This window comes from Lutra lutra, chromosome 4 (assembly GCF_902655055.1).
Source record: "Lutra lutra chromosome 4, mLutLut1.2, whole genome shotgun sequence".
Lineage (NCBI taxonomy): Eukaryota > Metazoa > Chordata > Mammalia > Carnivora > Mustelidae > Lutra > Lutra lutra.
Genome location: NC_062281.1, coordinates 37,871,537 through 37,891,662, shown reverse-complemented (window position 1 = coordinate 37,891,662; position 20,126 = coordinate 37,871,537). Strand labels below are relative to the sequence as shown.

The 20,126-nt window shown below is 44.5% G+C and overlaps 1 protein-coding gene and 1 long non-coding RNA gene across 5 annotated transcripts in view; one reads left to right on the top strand and one right to left on the bottom strand.

Moving 5' to 3' along the window:
- Positions 1-20,126, top strand: part of VPS13B (vacuolar protein sorting 13 homolog B) — a 763,452-nt gene that overhangs the window by 717,364 nt on the left and 25,962 nt on the right. For all 4 annotated transcript variants that reach the window (XM_047723595.1, XM_047723597.1, XM_047723594.1 and 1 more), the window contains 4 exons: positions 615-898; positions 3,390-3,517; positions 3,748-3,947; positions 18,575-18,693. In XM_047723595.1, the coding sequence (XP_047579551.1) occupies positions 615-898; positions 3,390-3,517; positions 3,748-3,947; positions 18,575-18,693 (731 nt within the window). The remainder of the gene's footprint in view (positions 1-614; positions 899-3,389; positions 3,518-3,747; positions 3,948-18,574; positions 18,694-20,126) is intronic.
- LOC125096742 (uncharacterized) overlaps positions 20,053-20,126 on the bottom strand; it is a 49,952-nt gene continuing 49,878 nt past the window's right edge. Inside the window, exon 6 of the long non-coding RNA XR_007126371.1 lies at positions 20,053-20,077. This is a non-coding gene — a long non-coding RNA (uncharacterized LOC125096742). The remainder of the gene's footprint in view (positions 20,078-20,126) is intronic.

Genomic DNA, 20,126 nt, shown 5'->3' with positions numbered 1-20,126 from the left:
TGTTGGACAAGTCATCAGTTTTCTGGAAAGCAGCTTCCTCAGATGTGAAAGAGGAGTTTTAAATAAAGCATCTCTAAAGGTCCTGGACCTTTAAAGGTCCCCAAGACTCTCTACCTGTGCCAAAAACCCTGTGGAACTTCAACTGAGGGTTGGGGTCAGAGTTTCCTCCTCCCTCAGGATAAGCCTTACACAAAAATTACCTTCTGAGCTCCCAGCTTATCAGCTCTCTTCTGCCCAAGGCCTCTCAGGGCTCACCCTTTCTGTTTGGCCCATCCCTATCCAAGAGGACTCCCTCTCTAGCACAGGGCATGTCTCCCCTTACGACATCTGGATTTTTGCAGTACTGGGGGATATTGAGAACTTTGCATCACCTTCTAAATCGTCCCAGCCTTATCATGTTTCATTATGTCTAGAAAAGCAGACGCTGCTCCCACTGCTTGTAATGGTCTCATTAGGGCTTTCTCTTGGGCCTGGGATTCTAACAGTGCCCTACTTGGCTACCTCCTGAGAATCCACGGTTATGGATTCTTAGAAGCTGTGCCTTCAAAAGCTTAACTTCTCTCCATTGTTGTAGCCGCTGTGCTATCTCAGCATTGTCTTTTTCTTTTTTTCAGTATTTTCATGTTCCAGACAGTGCTACTTTTAGCATTTGCCCAGGTGGAGAGCAGTCTGCTGTGACATCCAGCTCCCTTCCTTGCTGGGATTTAATGCCTGATGTCAGCCAGTCACCACTGGACACATCCCTGCTTCAGAAACAGATCTTGCTGGCCTTTTCTCCTGCGGCAGGTGCCTCTGGCTCCCCATGCTGGAGCCTGCCCGCCATAGTTAGACAAGAGTTTCCCAGACAGAGCGTAGCAGTGCCCTTCAGAAACCGTGGGGACAATGGCTTCTGCACCAGGTACTTCTGTGTGAATGCCCTTCTTTGCTTGTCAGTGCGGCTCTTCGTCCAGGTGCTGGGAGGGACAGAGGAATGGCTGCAGAGCTCCCCGGATGTAAAACTAGGTTTTACTTTTATTTTTCATGACTTCTAGACATTGTACGCAATTGGACAAATGCTGTGATCACATGTGGGTTGGCCCGGTGTCCTACCGGTGAAGATTTTTCCCCTACTGCTGACACAGCTTATCCTTGGGCGGGGGGAATGATAGTGTTTGTCCCATAGATTGATGGTAACACAACACAAGGAAAAGATCGCCTTCCATAAGGACTTCTTGGCTTCTGTCAAGGGTTAAAACATGAGGGAGGCAAGTTGGGAAACCTTTCTCCTTTGCCATATTTTACATCAACTTCAAAAATGGAATTTTTCTTTAAAAGCCATTAAGAGAGATAACTTAGATAAACACAAGTCACAGAAGACTCTGTTCTGTGGTTGTTCCTGCACGCAAGTTGCTCCAATTACCGATTACCAATTATGCAAATAACAACCACAGAATCTAGCTGGAGACATGTAATGATTTGTGCATACTGGACTTTTAGTCTGTGGTTGTCTTGCATGCAGTACGTTCCTTCTCTAGCTCTCAGGAATAATTTATTTATGGTATATATAAAAAGGACAAAAGAACACATACTGTGATCTTACCGGAGGTGCCTTCTTCCCGTGATTGAGATTTACAGACTTTGAGACTTTAGTTCCCTAACTTTTTGATGTCTACAGAGATTTCTAGTAGTCATAGTTTAAAAGATAACTTCCTAACTCATGGATGAGTTAATAGTGAGGCCCTGCTCCCTACACACACCCCTTCATCTTTCACAGCATTCAGAAATATCCCTGATTTTATAAACACTTTTCATCCCCTGATCCTGGAGAGGAGTGGTTATATTTATATTCTGGCTGGAGAAGTTAAGTGTGGTGAGTTTAAGGAAGCATTTTTGAAAGCGATGTGAACTTATGTCGAGAAAACAAAATTTATTTTCAAAACGGAAAGGCAAAATCTTAAATAAAATTGCATTTGGGATTGATGTTTAAAATTCTAAGAATTGTAAGACATGATTTTATTAATATAATTTAATCTTATCTATGAATACCAAACTAGATATTCGATTGAAAATACCATATGTTAGTCCTGGCCCCCAGCTTTCTTGGCTAGCAAGAAGAAATTCTCTGAGGTTGGCTTGCCCCAGCTCTTTCAAAATTAGGCTGGGAAAAGAACTTTGGTATGCATCCAAGGCCTGTACTCTGCAAGTGAATTCACTTCCTACAGCCCCTACAGTCTCTGTCCTCCCCTCACTCCGACCCTGCACATTTGATGGTGTTATTTTTTTTAAGATTTTATTTATTTATTTGATAGAGATCACAAGTAGGCAGAGAGTCAGGCAGAGAGAGAGAGGAAGGTAAGCAGGCTCCCTGCTGAGCAGAGAGCCCGATGCGGGGCTCAATCCGAGGACCCTGGGATTATGACCCGAGCTGAAGGCAGAGGCTTTAACCCACTGAGCCACCTAGGTGCCCCTGATGGTGTTATTAATATGATTTCCCCAAATGCTAATGGACAGTTCACTTCAGCATTTCAGACAAATATGATCTTTCGGGAGGACTCACACCGGTGAACAGGATAAATGGCAAATAAGAAATTCTTCAGTGCACTGTCCACCCCTCTCCACCCATGTAAACTGAGGGCCACCTTTGGCAAATATTCAATTCCTTTCATTAATTTGATCAGTCCATGCAATTTAAACTGCAGAGAGGATTTTTTTTTTCCTGTTTTGATATGAAATGTTGTTTGGTCATCTGTGGTGTAAACTGGAAAATTTCAGTGTCTCCATTGCCAAGGGCAGCCTATGCCCACACAGCAGTTTTTCCAAAGCCAGTTAAGACAGTTTTGCTCTTGGTAGTCAAAGTGGAAATCACATAAAATTCGACAATGTTGTGCAAATTGACAGCAGGCATCATGAGCTTACCTACTTTTAGAATATAAAAAGAGCAAGGACCCAGATTCTCTGGCACTCCTTCTAAAAGCACACCAGCCCCTCTCTTGCCAAGACTTACCAGGCACTGTTGAGGAGGAAGGGACTCTGCGTGAAGAGTTTAAGGCACATTTGCCCAGAGGAAAGCAGAGCGGAAAGCAGGGTTATTAGTGCAAGGTTAGCTCTAATTCTAAGTGGTAGAAGTTATGTTTTTTCCCTTTTAAATATTTTTTTACGTCTTTGAATATTTTATGATAATCATGTGCTAACATTGCCGTGAAAAAAAAAATCGGTAAAGCTATAATTAGTGTATGATGGTTAATGGATGAGAGGATGGGCTCCTTTCTCTGGAAACATTTCCTCTGGTGGATAAAAGAGAAGATGTTGTGGAGTGGTGAATGTTACAAATCTGAATAAACACATACCAGGAGAGTAAGCGTTCATCTTTTTCTAAACCACTTCTGTCATTTGATTTGATTTCATTCTAGGGCTGTAGTACTGACATATCAAGAACACTGTGGAGTGACTTACTTAACCCTCTCTGAAGACCCTAGTCCTCGAATAATTTTCCACAACAGATGTCCAGTAACAATCCTTATAAAGGAAAATATCAAAGGTATATTTTGTCACATTGAACTTAAATAATGTATTCTTTCTGGAGGTTTTTATTTTTTTTTTCCCAGAGGTTTTTAATTGAGTAGCTACCTGTGATCCTGTGAAGAATGTTTAAATAAAAGTATCATTCGTCCCTCTTCCAGAAGTTTCTCCTGCCGCATTATGTTTAATATCTCTTTGTCTTTGTCTTCAAGACCTAAGTCTTCATATGCCTTTTTTTAAAAATTTCAGATATTCCAAAGTTCGAGGTTTATTGCAGAAGAATTCCTTCTGAGTGCTCAATTCATCATGAACTGTATCATCAGATTTCCAGTTATCCAGACTGCAAGACCAAAGACTTACTTCCCAGCCTCTTCCTGAGAGTGGAATCTCTAGAGGACATCACAAGTGAGTGGAGTGATGCCGTCGACATCAACAACCAGGGGACACAGGTCAGTGAGCCACGCATCTTCCTGCCATGGCCCAAACAGATTCCCTTTTCTAAAGCTTCCATGCTTGTCTGGTTTTTTTGTTTTTGTTTTTGGGGTTGGCTTTTTTTTGTTTGTTTTCTTTTTGTTTGTTCATTTGCTTTTAAAGATTTTATTTATTTATTTGACAGAGAGATAGAGAGAGAGCCCACGTAAGCAGAGTGGCAGGCAGAGGGAGAGAGAAAAGGAGGTTCCCCGCTGAGCAGAGAGCCCAATGCGGGGCTGGATCCCAGGACCCTGGGATCATGACCTGAGCCGAAGGCAGCCGCTTAACCAACTGAGCCACCCAGGTGTCCCCATGCTTGTCTGCTTTTTTGGTTTTTTTTTTTAAGATTTTATTTATTTGACAGAGAGAGAGATCACAAGTAGAGAGAGAGAGAGAGAGGAGGAGGCAGGCTCCCTGCCTAGCAGAGAGCCTGATGTGGGACTTGATCCCAGAACCCTGAGGTCAGGACCTGAGCTGAAGGCAGAGGCTTAACCCACTGAGCCACCCAGGCAGCCCCTGCTTGTCTGTTTTTAAACAGACTTTTCCAGATGCTGTACTTCTTGTCCCTGTGTGAGGATGCAGGTGTATCCATTTTTCCATCCTCTTTAGGTTATAAATTCTCAGATACAAGTCTGTGTTTCCCAAATGTACTTACAAAGGCCAGCCCCTGTTGGGTCTAATGCAAGGTCAAGAATGAAATAAAATTGTGAGACTTCTCTACGTAGAGGGTAGTCCTACTGTCCAGATTTTAGGAAAATCATAATGGCAACCTTAGATTCATCCCCTCTTTAGAAAATTTCAAAACTTAATTTAAAAATAGACATATTTTTGCTAAAAGTACATAACAGTCTGCAAATATAAGTACAATTTAAAAACCTGGAACAGATAAATGTCCCAATTTGTCTGTCTTGCTCTCCGTGTTGGTGGTGGTTTATTTTTGTTGAAAATGACGTATGAACCTAGCATTTCATGTCTCCTATACTTAAAATTTGCCATCTTTTGGTGTATAACAAAAAACTCACTATTATATAGCAATCACCATTCTCTGGTCCATCCTCTAGTCCATCCTCCCTCCGCTCAGCCCCTGGGGACCACAGCTGTCCTTGACGCTCTGAGCTTGTCAGGTTCAAGGCACCACCTGTGTGTGGAACCACACCACACGCACCCTGCCATGCCAGCTCATTGCACTCAGTGTAGTTAGCGTCTTCGGTGTTGGTCCGTGTCGTGGCATGTGATGCTGCTTTCTTCCATTTTAGGGCTGAGCGATCTGTGCCATACTTTGTTACAGGTCTTCCATACCTATTCATTCATTAGTAGGTCCCATTCATGGTAACGGTTGCAAGACACCTATTAAAGTTACAAATATATTTACTGTAATAATGATTATCATTTAATAATCGTTTACTGCACGCCAGGCATCGTGCTGAGCTCTTGCCATTCATTCCTCTCTAACTCCACGTAGCCGTAGAGGCCAATGGTCTCCATGTTACACAAGTGAAAACTGAGACCTCCAGAAGTAACACAGCCTAATTCCCTGGCGTTACTAGAGAAGGGACTGGGATTTGATCCAGACCTGCCTGACTCCAAAGCACTGCTCCATACCACTATACTATGAATCCTACTTCCCCACCTGGGATTCCTGAACACCCCTTTTCCCCAGCTGGCACATTGTTTCTTATCTCCTGACAGACTTTCTGTCTTCCCCCAACTGTGAAGTCTCCTCCCCACTACAGGCCCCCCATTTGTTCATATAACACTTGTAACATTGAATTACTTTTTTAAAAAAAGATTTATGTATTTGAGAGAGAGAGCAAGAGCAAGCCTGAGCCAGGGGTGAGGAGGTGAGAAGAACAGAGGGAGAAACAGACTCCCCACTGAGCAGGGAGCCCGATGCGGGGCTCAATCCCAGGACCACAACTGACTAAGCCACCCAGGCACCTCTGTAGATATTTCTTTAAGTGATTTCCTACCAAGTTAGATTTCCTGGTGGTCAGATACCTGCCTAATTCATCCTCTGCCTGTGGGAGAGTGCCTGTCTGCACAGTAAGAGTAAATATCAAATCAGTAAATGAAGGACTGACTGAATGAATGAATGAATGAGAAGATGAGACTAGGCGAGAGAGGTGGTGTGAAGGAGGGCATGAGAGCCCCGGGTCTAGCCTTGGGAAAGGCCAGCATGTCAGTGCAGAGCAGCAAAAGGGACGGAAAGGAAGAGGCAGAGTGGCAGGAGGACCACCAGGTAGGGGAGACAGAGAGCCCCTGAGGGACAAAGTTGACAGGCTGGAAGGTGGTGGAAGGAGGGAAGCAAGGTAGCAATTGGAAATGACAAGTTCAGAGTGAGCGGAAGGGAGGGAGTGGAGGAACATGTGAGAATTGTTTTTTCCAGGAGTGGGGCCATGCAGCGGAGGAGGCCAGTCTCTGCGCTGCAGGGGTGGAGGCGGTCAAGGAGAAGTGGAGAGGACAGTGAGGAGTGCCCGGGAGACAAGTCCAGGGCCCCAGGAATGAGGTTGTACTGGAACAGGAGGACCTCGTCCTCTTCTCTGCCTGCAGAAAAGAGGTGGGCAGAGGTTAGGAAGAGCTGTTTCAAGGGAGGGACTGGGACATTGAGGGAACTGATGCACTGAGGGCTGAAGTTTGAAGTACGGAGTAAATCACCTGCTGAGGGGAGAGGGAAAGGGCTGGGGGCCTGAGGGAGTGAGTTAGCAGTGGAACCAGGTGGAGGATGCAGCCAGGGACTGGTGGCAGGATTAGCCGAGCGCCTGGGGCCACATTCACCTTGGAGACCTGCGTTTGTAGTGGTCCCCACCCTAGAGAGGTGTGGTTTCTGTCCGCCGCACTCATTGGCTACACACTGAGAACCTGCTAGATCTGCACAGCCCTGGAGAAGCTCCTGGTCTCATTAACATACAAAATAAAGATTGCAAGCTTCCCAAGGGTTCCTGAACTCCTCTGCATCAGTTTGAAAATTTTTTCAAACCTTGCTTGCTTCTCTGTGTCTAGGGAATTCTTGACATCAGGCCTTCTGCCTGCCAAACCTTATTTGAGGGATTCCTATTCACTCTAAATTTCCTCAAACCTTTGTAGTCACAGATACTTCAAAGCTAGGAGGAGGTACTCTTTCCAACACCCTTATCATCCCTGGTCTGAGGACCCAGCAAAGGCTCATGTTCCCATTAATCTTTGAGGAGCTGTGTGCCATATGTCCAGCAGACCGCAGTTCGTTTCCTACTCCACAGGAAGATGTGTTTCAGAGCCTCACCGACATCTCAGGAATACACCAGCATGTATAAATCACTGGGGAGTAAAGGGAGCTGTGTCCTCTGATGAAAGGAAGCAGCCCTTCTGTAGAAGTTGAGTTCGTTTTCCAGGAGCCTTTCCTCAGCCCTGGGTCTGAGGCCCATGATGCAAATTTCAAAGCTTACCTTAAAAAGCAGGATAGGGGCACCTGGGTGGCTCAATTGGTTAAGCTGCTGCCTTCGGCTCATGTCATGATCCCAGCATCTTGGGATCGAGTCCCACATTGGGCTCCTTGCTCCGCAGGGAGCCTGCTTTTTCCCTCTGCCTCTGCCTGCCACTCTGCCTTCCTGTACTCTATCTCTCTGACAAATAAATTTTAAAAGTCTTTAAAAAAAAAAAAAAAAAGAGGGCAAGATAAAAACACCATAAAATCGGGCTCCTGGGTGGCTCAGTGGGTTAAAGCCTCTGTCTTTGGCTCGGGTCATGATTCCAGGGTCCTGGGATCGAGTCCCACATCGGGCTCTCTGCTCAGCAGGGAGCTTGCTTCCTCCTCTCTCTCTCTCTGCCTGCCTCTCTACCTACTTGTGATCTCTGTCTGTCAAATAAATAAATAAAATCTTAAAAAAAAAAAACACCATAAAATCACCAATCTGCCTCAAGGAAGACAACTCCTTTAGCTTTTGCCAATGATCGCCCCTTGCCTCAGCTCTGGAAACAAGACAGTGTCATGTCCTATACTTTTGAGATGGAATATGAAAGGGACAGGCAGAAAGTAAGTTTATAATAAGTTTATAATCACACAAAGAGGTGTTCTTTAGATCAGGAATTCCTGGGAAGATCTGATGGTGTGTAGGCCATAAAATTCTGACCGTTCTTCGTGTGGGTTTTCCTGGGCTGTGTTACTAGCTGACATGTGGCTAGAAGACATTCCCTGGTTACTCACCAGAGGTCCCAAAGCAGCAGCGGGTGCTCTTAGCCATAACTTTTTAGCAGGTGTGAGCCTGACTCTGGGGAAACATCTCTAGATTCTGAATAAATAAGTAAAGACATAAAAAAATGAGCTTATGTGGACCATTTTAAGTCACAGTTTTGATCCCATCAGGAAGACACATTGGGGAGACAAATAATAAGCAAGTGCTCCCAAGGCTGTCGTGTTGGGAACTCTGGGGGCAACTGTGAAAGGAAGGTCAGTGGTCCTGCTAGGATGTCCAGCAGACGAGCTTGTGAGGCTAAGAAGAACCTCTCCAGTAAGGGAACCTCTCCAGTAAGGGAACCTCTCCGGTAAGGGATCCTCTCCAGTAAGGGATCTCGTACTTCAGATTGAACAGGCATGAAGTAGACAAGAAAGTGGGAGGTTTTTTCTGGGCGGAGAAAGCAACATGTTTGAAGCTTCTGTGCTCAGACAGGGAGCCTGGTCCCTTCAGGGATCTAAATGCCAGTGTGGCCAGAGTGCCAGATGAAGGAAAAGGGGCCGGGACGGGGACCAGTGAGGCAGTTTAAGGCCAAACCCAGACTCAGTATCTGCAACCAAGGATTTAGGTTTTTATCTTAAGAGCCATGGGAAGTCTTTGACTTGTTTATGAAAAGCAATTTCTGAGCCATTGAAGCAGCAAAGAAAAATGAGCCGTAAAAACCCCAGAAGGTTTGCAGGTGAGTTTTCTTCTAAAAAGATCCAGTAAATTCTCACTATCTTTGATGCTTAGCAGAAGTGTTCGGTGGAGTCAGCATCGCCAGGGTTTTCTTTTCCATGTGTGTGGAAGAGGCAGAGTAACAGTCCTTCGTGTTTCTGTAGCTCTCTGCCATTTACAAAGTACTCGCGCATCCACAGTCTCTATTCTTCCGTTCATTTATTTGGCAAGTTTAATGGAGGAACTATCCAGGGCCAAACCCTTTGCCCTGAACAAGGCTTTACTCCTGCTCCAAGGACCTGAGCAGAAGTAAGTAAATCCAGTCAAGTGGTATAAGTCCCAAGACAGAGCGTTTGATCACAGCAAAAATTCTAGGATCATTAGGGCAATAATTTGTGTGTTTCTTTTCCTGATGAGAAGATTGAGACTTAAAGAGTAATCAACTAGGTGGTTTATAACTAAGCAGGATCAGAATGGAACCGGGATCTGCCCACATGTGACCCAGTCTTGTTTTTCCTGTACCAAGTGGAGGTCACAGTCTGTCCTTTGGAGTCCAGCCCTGGCTACAGATATTGCTACCTGAAGGTTCATGAAAGCACAGGTTAGAAGAGGTTTTCTACTTTCCCCTCCATCCAGAGCAAGAGTCCCTCCCATGCCATCTCCCCTCAGTCTTCTGGCTCAGTTTCATTCCAGCAGTGACTATAGGAAAGTTTCTGCCCATGTCGAGCTGAAAATCCTCCTCCATGGCATCCACCTCCTTCATCCTTGTTTTACCCTCTGGGGCATCGCAGATGTTTACTTCCCCTCTAATATAGCAACACTACAATTATTTGAAGGCTGCCTCAACATCTTCTCTAAGTGTTCCCTTATCCAGGCCAAACATTGCTGGTTCCTTGAATCATTCCTTCAGTAAATGTGATTTCCAGACCCATCACCCACAGTTACCCTTGTCTGAATACACTAGTGTGTTATGTTCCCTTTTAAAAATCTGGCAGCCAGAATTATACATACTATTCCAAATGTGGTCTAACCAGCTATTACCTCCCTGTGCTTCCATTAATAAAGTGGAAGATTGAGTTAGCTTTTTATTAACAAGTTCAGACTGTTTGTTATTATTGAACTTGTGGTCAACCACATCCCCCAGGTCTTATCATATGACTCGCTGTACAGTTGACTTTTGAACCCAGTGACAGGACTTTGCATTATCCCCAATAATTAAATCTTGTTGCTATTGGCCTCGTCCAGCTTGTGAAATCACTTAAAAAAAATTTGTGATGCTGTCATCCAACATATTAAGTATCGTTGGTAGCTTTATGTCATCTATAGATGTGGTAAGCATGCATTCTATGTGTTCGTCCGAGTCATTAATAAGTATGTCGAACAGGGCAAGTCCAAGGTCTGCAGGCCGTGGTGAATCACTGGGTACCTCCCGAATGCATGGGTTCAGTCAGCCACTAATACCTCAAAATGCACGGTCATCTGGGGACATTTCTTAAATAAGAAAATGCACCTGAAAACGTTTTTTAAGCCATACTGTTTAAGATGTTTCTTACCTTGCTTTCAAGGTTATCATGACACTTTGCTAAATGCCTTGATGAGCCAGGACTCAAGTAATGTAATCAGTCCACTTGGTGCAGATCAGACAGAGGGAATAACCCTGAGAACTAACGCTTGAAGAGCATGTGGTCATTTTCCAACATACCCTTAGCCTCTGTCCGGGAACCTTTACATAGAAGAAGACTTAATCAGCCCAAGGGAGTATCTGATTTCTAAAACATGCAGTAAAGCTATTTTGGCTTTTTGTTTAGTTCCCTCGCCTTCCCCTACATCCCATATCAAGGCTAGAACAGACATCAGCTAGTTGGTACCCACTTCTGCATATCTGCCAAGTGCTCTGGTCTAGAGTCTTCTATGTGTCTACAGTTTGTTCCAGCTGAGTCACACCTGCTCTTAAAGATACTTAGGAGTAGGGATTCCCCTAGATATTTTTCAGCAGCTATACAGAGGGAAGACTTATACTCTGAACATCGCTATTTTGTTTTTGCCCTTATCCAACCTTTTCTCATTTTAGAAATTGATCATTTTAAAAATTCATCTACCTTTTTTCCTCTCGGAGATCAACTTTCACTGCTTTAGCTACTAGCTATCATCCAGTCACTAGGATCCATCTCTGGCCCCTGCATCTCTCCTAAGCTTCAAGTCTGTGTTCTTTGCCAACCACCAGACATCTCCACCTGAAACTCACAAGCATCTCAAACCCAGCATGTCTGAAACCAAAGTGATCATTTTCCATTCCCTAAGCCAGCTTCTCTTAGAGTCGCTACTTCCCACTATAAAAACCTTAAATAAGATTTCTGTAAATTTGTATTGAATTCCTGCTTTATGTCAAGCATTCTACAAATATGATCTTTAGTCCCTGCCACATTCCTTAAAGGCAGATACTACCTGAAGCCCAGGGAGGTCACCTTTCACAAAGCAAGTGGCCTGGGATCCAAACTCCAGCTGTCAGTCTTCTGAGCCTATATTTTTTCCTGCTGTACCCCAATACCTTCCTTTCCCTCTTCCTCCTGCCCCCACACATCCTGTAAATCACCAGGTTCTGGCAGAAAGTCCTCAGAAGTTTCTCTGGATCTGCCCCTTCTCTCCATGACCATGGCCTACTTCAGGCCTTTTATCCATCTTCCCTCTCTCAGAGTTTGGCAGTAGCCCCTCAAAGGACCTCTGTGTTGCCAGCCTCAGCACCTTCAACTCGGTCTCCACAGCTACCACCCAAGTGATTACTAAAGCACAGAGTCCAGCCCAAAGAAGGCTCTCCAGGCCACTAGACTGGTTAAAACAGGCCACCACCTGAGACAAGCACGCTGCGTGTTACTTCCATACTCCCTCTGGAGGTAAGGGGTCTGTCCGGCCCCATAGCATACACGGAACTCTTCTTCTTCCCTTCAAAGCCTAAGTCTTGACTTGGTCCACATCATGGCTTTCCCTCTTCAGATACTTTCTTACAAGTCACTTCGTCTAGAGATAGGAGTACTACCTTCTCAATTTATTCCTTCCCAAAATAGGGAGTAAAATTTTTTTATGAAAAAGAAATGTTAGCCGAAGATCAGAACAAATAGAATGGCTAATTACCTGCAGATCTATTTACGGAGGCTGAGTGTCTGCCATCTGCTGGCTGGAGACCCGGGAAAGCCATAGTGTAATTCAGTCCAGGTCCAAAGGCCTCACAACCAAGGCAACTGATGGTTCAGGGCAGCTAAATTCATGAGGAGAAGATGAAATGAGATATCCTAGCTCACCAGTGAGGCAGGGGGAAAAGGGGGCAGATTGTTCCTTCCTGCACCTTTTATTCTGTTCAGGCCCTCTACAGACTTCCCCCCACCTTGGGGAAGGCAGTCTTCTACTGAGTCTGCTGCTTCAAATGCTAATCCCATCCAGAAACATCCTCACAGACACATCCAGAAATAATGCATAACGTGGGCACCCTCTGGCCAGTCAGGTTGACACAAAATTACCCATCACAGAAAGAAAGTAAAAATCTGAGGTGGGAGCACAGGAGTCAGGTAAAAGAAAGAGAATTGGAAAGGGAGGAGCCCAGCAAAGTGTATCCTGTGGCTGTTGAGCCCAGATGAAGAGGAAATGAGTAAAATATTAGAGAAGGAGAGCACAGAAGTTGTTTTAGTAACAGTTGTACCTATTATTGAAGTCTACCTCAGCTTCTGTGCTGGGGTGCTTTCTGAAAGCACAAGTTTATTAAAGTTTATTAAAGTGTTTCTTACTTGTAATCGTGGTAAAAGACAATGTAGCAAGTGGAGGGCAGGACATAGGCCTGGAATGATGTTCTTATACACACCAGTGAGAGAAGGTTTACTTGATCAGAGTAAACAGACACAGACAGATACAAACGGCAAAATACAGAGTATCTTCCCAGGGTTTAGTGGTCAGAGCAGCAAATCTACCATATGTTGCCCGATAGCCTCCTCCCCATCCCCCCCCACACACCAGTGTGAAGTGAAGAAAGAACGAACACCTAAGGGATGGCACTGATCAGGACAGGCTAGCTCATTCGGCAGTAACAGCTTGGCAGCAACAGAAAACCCCCTTGGTCATCAGTCATGTCATCGTCCCTTTTCTACACGCGAAACAAACAAATTGCCTCCCAGGGGCTCCATCCAGTCACCACATCCCACTGGAAATCCAGTACTCCTGAGCAACGCTCTGAGTCTGCGCGGGACTCCCTTCATCTGGAGAGCTGGGAGCTCGTGGCCTCCTCCCTCTCCCCTCATTTTACAAGACAGGATAACCATTATAACCCCTCCAGAATGGAAAGGAGAAGAAAGAGAGACGTAACAGCAGCCCCTTATCCGTGACAATTCTGAAAATTTTCTGAGCACGTAATTGTGGGGTTTCTACCCTGGAGCAAGGTCTCATCTCTGAGCCCCATTTCTATTCTTGGAACTCCTTTCTTAGCATTTTTCTTCTAGTCCCTGGATCTACCCTCAAGAGCTCTTCCTCGATCCCATCTAAAGCTCGTATTGAGTTTCAAGCAATCACAGTCTCTTCCAGTCTAAACTTGTGAGTTTATTGGGTGGTAGTCATTTCTCAAGAACTATTTGATTCTCAAGAATTCATGTACTGATAACCACACCCATAGTCCTTTTAAGGCATATTTCTGTGCTATCTTGCTTCTTCGTCTCTCTCTAGATTTAAGAGAGTTTCTGTGGCAAATGTATACTTTTAAGCTGAACTTTCTTCTGAGTCACTTGAACAACTGGCCAATTCTTTCCTGATATCTGAGCTCATCTCTTCTTGAATACATTGCCAGAGACAGCCAGTAGCAGCCAACACACACTACTAACGTTTTGTTCCCGAACCTCATCTTCTGGAGGCGCAAATGGATTAGGTTTATAATCTGCCTCCCAGGTAATCTTAGACAACAGTCTTACTAAATGTCTTGCTACTTTATAACATGAATTGCCACTTTAATATCTTCCAGTATCAATTCTTACTGCCTGACCATTAACCCAAGGACTCCTATTTTAGGTTTTTGCAGGAACCCTACTTCTAGTATCGATATTACATTAGTTAGCTGGGCGAGGCTCTGTGGCCTTTCCAAATCCTAGCATTTACTGCTTGCTCCTGCTGTGTGCCCAGGGCTCATGGTCACTTTCCATGGTCACTCAGGGATGCAGGTTGATGGAATCTCCATCACCTTCTGTGTGCCCCACTGTAAAAAGCCACCCCCAAACCTAGAGGCTTGACAGTGAAGAACATCTCATGAGTCTGAAGGTTTGTTTGGGTGATTTTTGTGCAGGATGAGCCTGGGATCCCTCATGCAGCTGTGTTCGGCTGGAAGTTGGCCGAGGGAGGATTTCGGCTGGAAAGTCTGGGCATCTCTCTCACCATGTGGTCTTTCCTCTCTAGAGAGGCTAAACCAGACTTCTTCGCATGGTTGGCAGGAGGGCAAACCCCAGGGATCAAGCTTTATCAGGCTTCTTGCCTCTCATTTGCTGATATCCCATCGGCTGATAGCAGTCACAGCCAAGCTCTGGATCAGCAGAAGGGACCAAGCAAAGGTCTGGAAGCTGGGTGTGCAGCTCCTTGACTGTGCAACCGTCTGCCACAACCAGCTAGACCAGGAAGCAACAAGCTTTTTCTTCAAAAAGTTTCTTCTTTTTCTTCGGTAAACATTTTCAGTTTTGCAGGCAATACAGTCTCTGTCACAATTTCTTCACTCTGCTGTTACATAGAGACAATATGTAAATAAAGGAGCGTAGCTATGTCCCCACAAAACTTTATTTACAAACTAACAGGCCATGGATTGGATTTGTCCTGCCACCGATCTAGAACATAGAGCCTGTATTCAGCCTCCACAGCAGAGGAAGGAGACTAGCTCTTTTATGCTTTGGCTCAGAAGTAACGTTTGTCAATTCTGTCTTTAGCTCATTGGCCAGAACTTAGTCCCGTGGCCACACCTAACTGCAAGGGGCTGAGGGGTAGAGTCCTGCTCTGTGTTGGACGGAGCTCGGTACACACAGACACTAGAAGTCTCTACCCCAGCAGCTACGTTGAGATGATGTCCATTCAGATCTTGACTGCATATCAGGTGCTGAAAAATATGGACATAAAACCATTGTCCTCATGAGCTTATACAGAGATCATGATGATTAATATATGAAGAGGGAGAAGCATGTTATATACGTCTTTGCCCTGAAATCATTAGTTATTACCCCATCATTTGTGCACTTGGCTTTTTCACCAGCTAAGCGGACAGCAGTTTGAGGGGGTGATTAGATCTTCTCGGTCCCTGGGTGCCCGGGTGGCTCCACCGGTTAAGCGTCCAACTCGTGATTTCTGCCCAGGTCATGAGATGATCTCAGGGTTGTGAGATCGAGCACCGCATCAGGCTTCCTACTCGGCGGGGAATCTGCGTCTCCCTCCCTCTTCATCTGCCCCCCACCTCATGTGCTCTCTCTCAAATAACTAAATCTTAAAAAAAAAAAACAAAAAACCTTCCCTATCCCTAATACAGTGCCTTGCTCTTTGTAAGAACACTTTAAGTGTCAAATAATTGGTTGAATGACTAAATGACCATCAGAGCAAAACAAGGATTTATTTTAAAACTTCTGAGGTAGGTACAGGTGCCTAATTTCTCTGTCAGATAGATACCTAACTCCCTAATCCCTAGAGCCGCCGCTGTACAAAATGCTTGGCATTGTGAGCTGCTTGTCTACCTGGGAAAAGACATGAACTTAAAAAGTCCATGTTTCTCCCTTTCTAGTGGTGAATAGAAGGAACACCCAGAAAAATTTTTCTCCAGAGTCCAGATTTTTTTTTAAGATTTTATTTACTTATTTGATAGAGAGAGAGATCACAAGTAGGCAGAGAGAGAGAGGGAAGCAGGCTCCCCACTGAGCAGAGAGCCCAATGCGGGGCTCAATCTCAGGACCCTGAGATCACAACCTGAGCCGAAGGCAGAGGCTTAACGCACTGAGCCACTCAGGCACCCCAGAGAGTCCAGATTTTTGATGAGAAGAAGTACCTTAAAGGTTTAAGTCCATTTGCTTGCTTCAAAGTCTCTTGGGCCGTTAACAAAAACCATCAGCTTGATTTATCTTTCCTATCTTAGAAGGAACCAGTATCCTTCCTCATTTCATCATGCCTAAGGATGACTTTGAGTTGAGCAGAGCAGTAAATATTTCCCTTTTTGAGCCTCTCCTGCCCTCCTTTGAGGGTTGATAGTTTTCTCCTAAAACCCTGGGACATGCACTTAAGTTAACAGTCACTGAGAGAGGGAAATACAGATGGGGGCACAGGGCCTTAGAAAGGTTTGTGCCGGGGCGCCTGGGTGGCTCAGTGGGTTAAAGCCTCTGCCTTCATCTCCGGTCATGATCCCAGCGTCCTGGGATTAAGCCCCACATCGGGCTCTCTGGTCAGCCAGGAGCCTGCTTCCCTTCCTCTCTCTCTGCCTGCCTTTCTGCCTAATTGTGATTGCTGTCTGTCAAATAAATAAATAAAATCTTAAAATAAAAAAAAAAAAGAAAGAAAGAAAGGCTTGTGCCAAATGAATAATCTCACATCTATAAACCTAGTAGAAAAGCAGTTGACTTAGGGCACCTGGGTGGCTCAGCCAGTTGAGTATCCCACTCTTGATTTCCATTTAGGTCATGATCTCAGGGTCATGGATTCGAGCCCCATGCTGAGCCCACTTCAGGCTCAACGCTCAGCAGGGAGTCTGCTTCTGTCCCCTCTCTCTCTGTCTCACATCCATGGGTTTTCTCGCTCTCTCTCAAATAATCTTTTTTTTTTTAAAGCAGTTGACTTACTTTATATATCATACAAAATGATAAATATGAGTGTTTTTGAAATAATACGTTTTGTTTTAGATTCATGAGCTCAGCCATTTATTAAGTTGACTGCATTCTAGATTTTGTCCAAGTCAAGTTCATTTATTTTAAAGATTTCATTTATATTTTTGAGAGAGAATGAGCACGAGTGGGGTGAGAGGCAGAGAGAGATGCAGCCTCTCCTCTGAGCAGGGAGCCTGAATCGGGGACTTTGGGATCATGACCTGAACTGAAGGCAAACACTTACCCGACTAAGCCACCCAGATGGCCCAGGTTCAATGTTTACCTTAGAACAGACAAGGAAAATTCAAGATACAGGATCTTTTGGAACATATTTTTGCAAAACAGTCCATTTGGGAAACACGTCCGTGGAGCACAAACGGACCCCACTCCTGCCATCAAGAAACTGACAGTCTGATCATTGAGTCAGGTGTGTAAACAGGTGACTCTGCCACGAACAATACAGATTTGTGACCAAACAAGTGCAGTTTAAGTACTTTAGGAACATAGGAGTATCAAGCTGAGGAAAGGAATAGGAAAACTAGAGGGTACCTTCGTGGAAAGAGGTATCCTTAAGGAGCAGGTGCAAAGATACATAGGCTCTGGAAAGGACTCGCGGGAAAGGAAAGTCTTCTGGGCCCTGGGGGTGCCGAGTGGCAGACAAGGGCCTAAGCTGAAGCAGTGGCCATGGAGCACAAGAGAAGGTGCTACCAAGGAGCCGGCCGAGCGGGAGCGTCTGTGGGCCGCTGGGCCGCAGGACACGGGCAGGAAGCAGACGTGATGGCCACCTGCCTGACCCACCCCGGGGTGCCGCCCCTGGTCAGGATTTCTGAAGGAGGAGCACTTGTGCACCAAAGAAGCCCGGTGACATTGAAGTGACGTCTGGGGCTCTCTCTGCGGTTCTGCGTACACTCTTTCCAGGGCCTCCTCAGCCGGTCGGAGTTAGCAAGTACCTTCATTCCCTGGCAGGCAGGCACCTAGCTCTGTCCCTTCCTCCAGGAATTTTCAGTCTTCCTTTTCTTTACTGTCCTAAAAATAATAAAGGGCCCAGATTTGGCCTGAACTGATACCGCAAATTATCATAAAATCAGCGTTCCTAAACATAGGTTCTCGCCTCTACTCTCAGGTAAGGCTGGCCATGAACATGACGTTCTTGGAGTTGTTTTTCAAATAGTTCTGTTCTGTTTTTCAAATATTTATCAATTTAAGCAACCTCGGTATTTCATGCTGAAAGGACATCTGTTCTGCTGGCCTGGCACCTGGCTTCTGAGATAGAACTTTCCTGAGGCTTTAGTCCACCTTCCCATGGAAGAAAAATTAATTTTGACTCCAAGCAAATGAAGTTATCTGACATTGTTACAAGTATGTGAGGGACTGAGGGAACTTGAGAAGATTATGGCATGTCTTGATAGGTTTTCTGGTACATTTCTGAGTCCTCCGGATAGATGGGCATCCTCATGGTAGTGAGTCAACTCTCGAGAGTCTGAAAGTTTTTTCATTTTGCATTCAAGTCCTGAGTTTCAGGAGATTCTTTTCCACAGAGATCCATAAACACATATCAGGCTGGCCCATGGCTCGACTCCAGCCCACACAGAGCTATTTGCGAATTCCAAAGGAGGAGAGAATAAAGACACTCGTGCTCTGTCATCATCCATCATTGTTTTTTGCTATGAACCTTACAGCTGGATATTGAAAAATCTGGATTTGATCTTTCTTTCTTTTTCTTTTTTTTTTTTTTTTTTACAAGTCAGCTGAATAGCCTATACTCATACATAGAGAGAAATATAACCAGCAAATGTTTGTGGTATTGAATCAGAACTTAAGACGTTGGAAGGCAACCATTTCAGTAGTGGTTCTTGCTTCTTTTTCGTCAGATTTTGAATATTATTCTTGTAGGTTGTGTTCCTGACTGGCTTTGGCTACGTATATGTGGACATTGTCCTCCAGTGTGGCACAGTCTTCATCACTGTGGCCCCAGAAGGAAAAGTGGGATCTGGTCTAACTACTACCAACAGGTAGGATTAATTATTATCCCAGTGGCAGTATGGTAAGCTTTCCCATTGTGAAGTCATAAACCTGCTATTTCCCATTCTTTATCATCTTTATATATACATTATAGCTTTTGGTGAATTATTATGTAATCCATAGGATATGTTTATTAGCATTAAATCCGATCTATAAAAAGTAGCAAGATATGATCTTTGGTACCCCTTCCCATGGTAAATTGAATAAACTGGTTTACAAACTAAAACATGCATTAGAATTATATATTAGCATTAGCATGAAATGCAAATTAATACTTCTGTATCCAGTTGACAGTCTAGTAGTTAGTAATCTGACTTAGCAATTAGAGCTACAAAATAAATTCCTCTCTTAGAGGGTTGCCATCAGGTTTTACACTCATGAACCAAAGAGTTAATATGCTTAATTTAAAGGAACTCCTTTAATCCAGTTGGAATAGTATGAAACTAGCCCCTCCTTCTAAAAGTGAAGGCGCATGCATGACCTCGAAGTTCTAGGAAGGGGAAATACAAGAATCAAAGACACGCAAATTTAAGTAAGATATTACCAAAGTTAACAATGATGTGTCATCACCTACGATTCAAGTGGAAGTGTAAACTACTGCATTTTCTGGAAAGCACTTGAGCAACCTCTGTAATCAGCTTTAAAATCCCTTTGGCTTGTGGGTGCCTGGGTGGCTCAGTCAGGTGTCCGACTCTTGATCTCAGCTCGGCCTTGATCTCAGGGTCCTGAATTTAAGCCCCACGCTTGGCTCCCTGCTGGGCCGGCTCCACAGTAGGCGTGGGCCCTACTTAAGAAAAAAAAAAAGAAAAACCCTTTGGCTTGGAAACTCCTTTTTTTTTTCTTTTTTAAGATTTTATTTATTTTAAAGAGAGTGTGTGCATGTGCTCGCATGAACCTCAGGGAGGAGCAGAGAGAGAGAGAGAGAGAAGCAGACTCCCCGATGAGCAGAGAGCCCGATTCAGGACTCCATCCCAGGACCCTGAGATCATGACCTGAGCCAAAGGCAGAGGCTTTAACCTTTAACCTTTAACTGAGCCACCCAGGTGCCCCTTGGAAACTCCACTTTTAAGAATTCTGAGAGTGTAAGAGATAAAGCAGTGGTGAGAAAAGTGGGCAAAGACAGAATGAGAGAGATTTATCATATTGCCACTTAGAGGGGCAAAATATTTAGAGCACAAATGCCCAGCAGAAGGGGAACGGATGATACATAAATGGTATATCCACAGAAAAAAAGGCTTACAGTGGAATAGATTAATATGGGTGATAAATCTAAAATAAAGCAAACAGAATATAAAATTGAATATACAAATACGACCAGTCCTATATCATACACAGATGAATACACACACACACACACACACACACACACAAATACTTCTCACACATGCTCACACATACATGCAGAAAACATTCCAGGAACTAA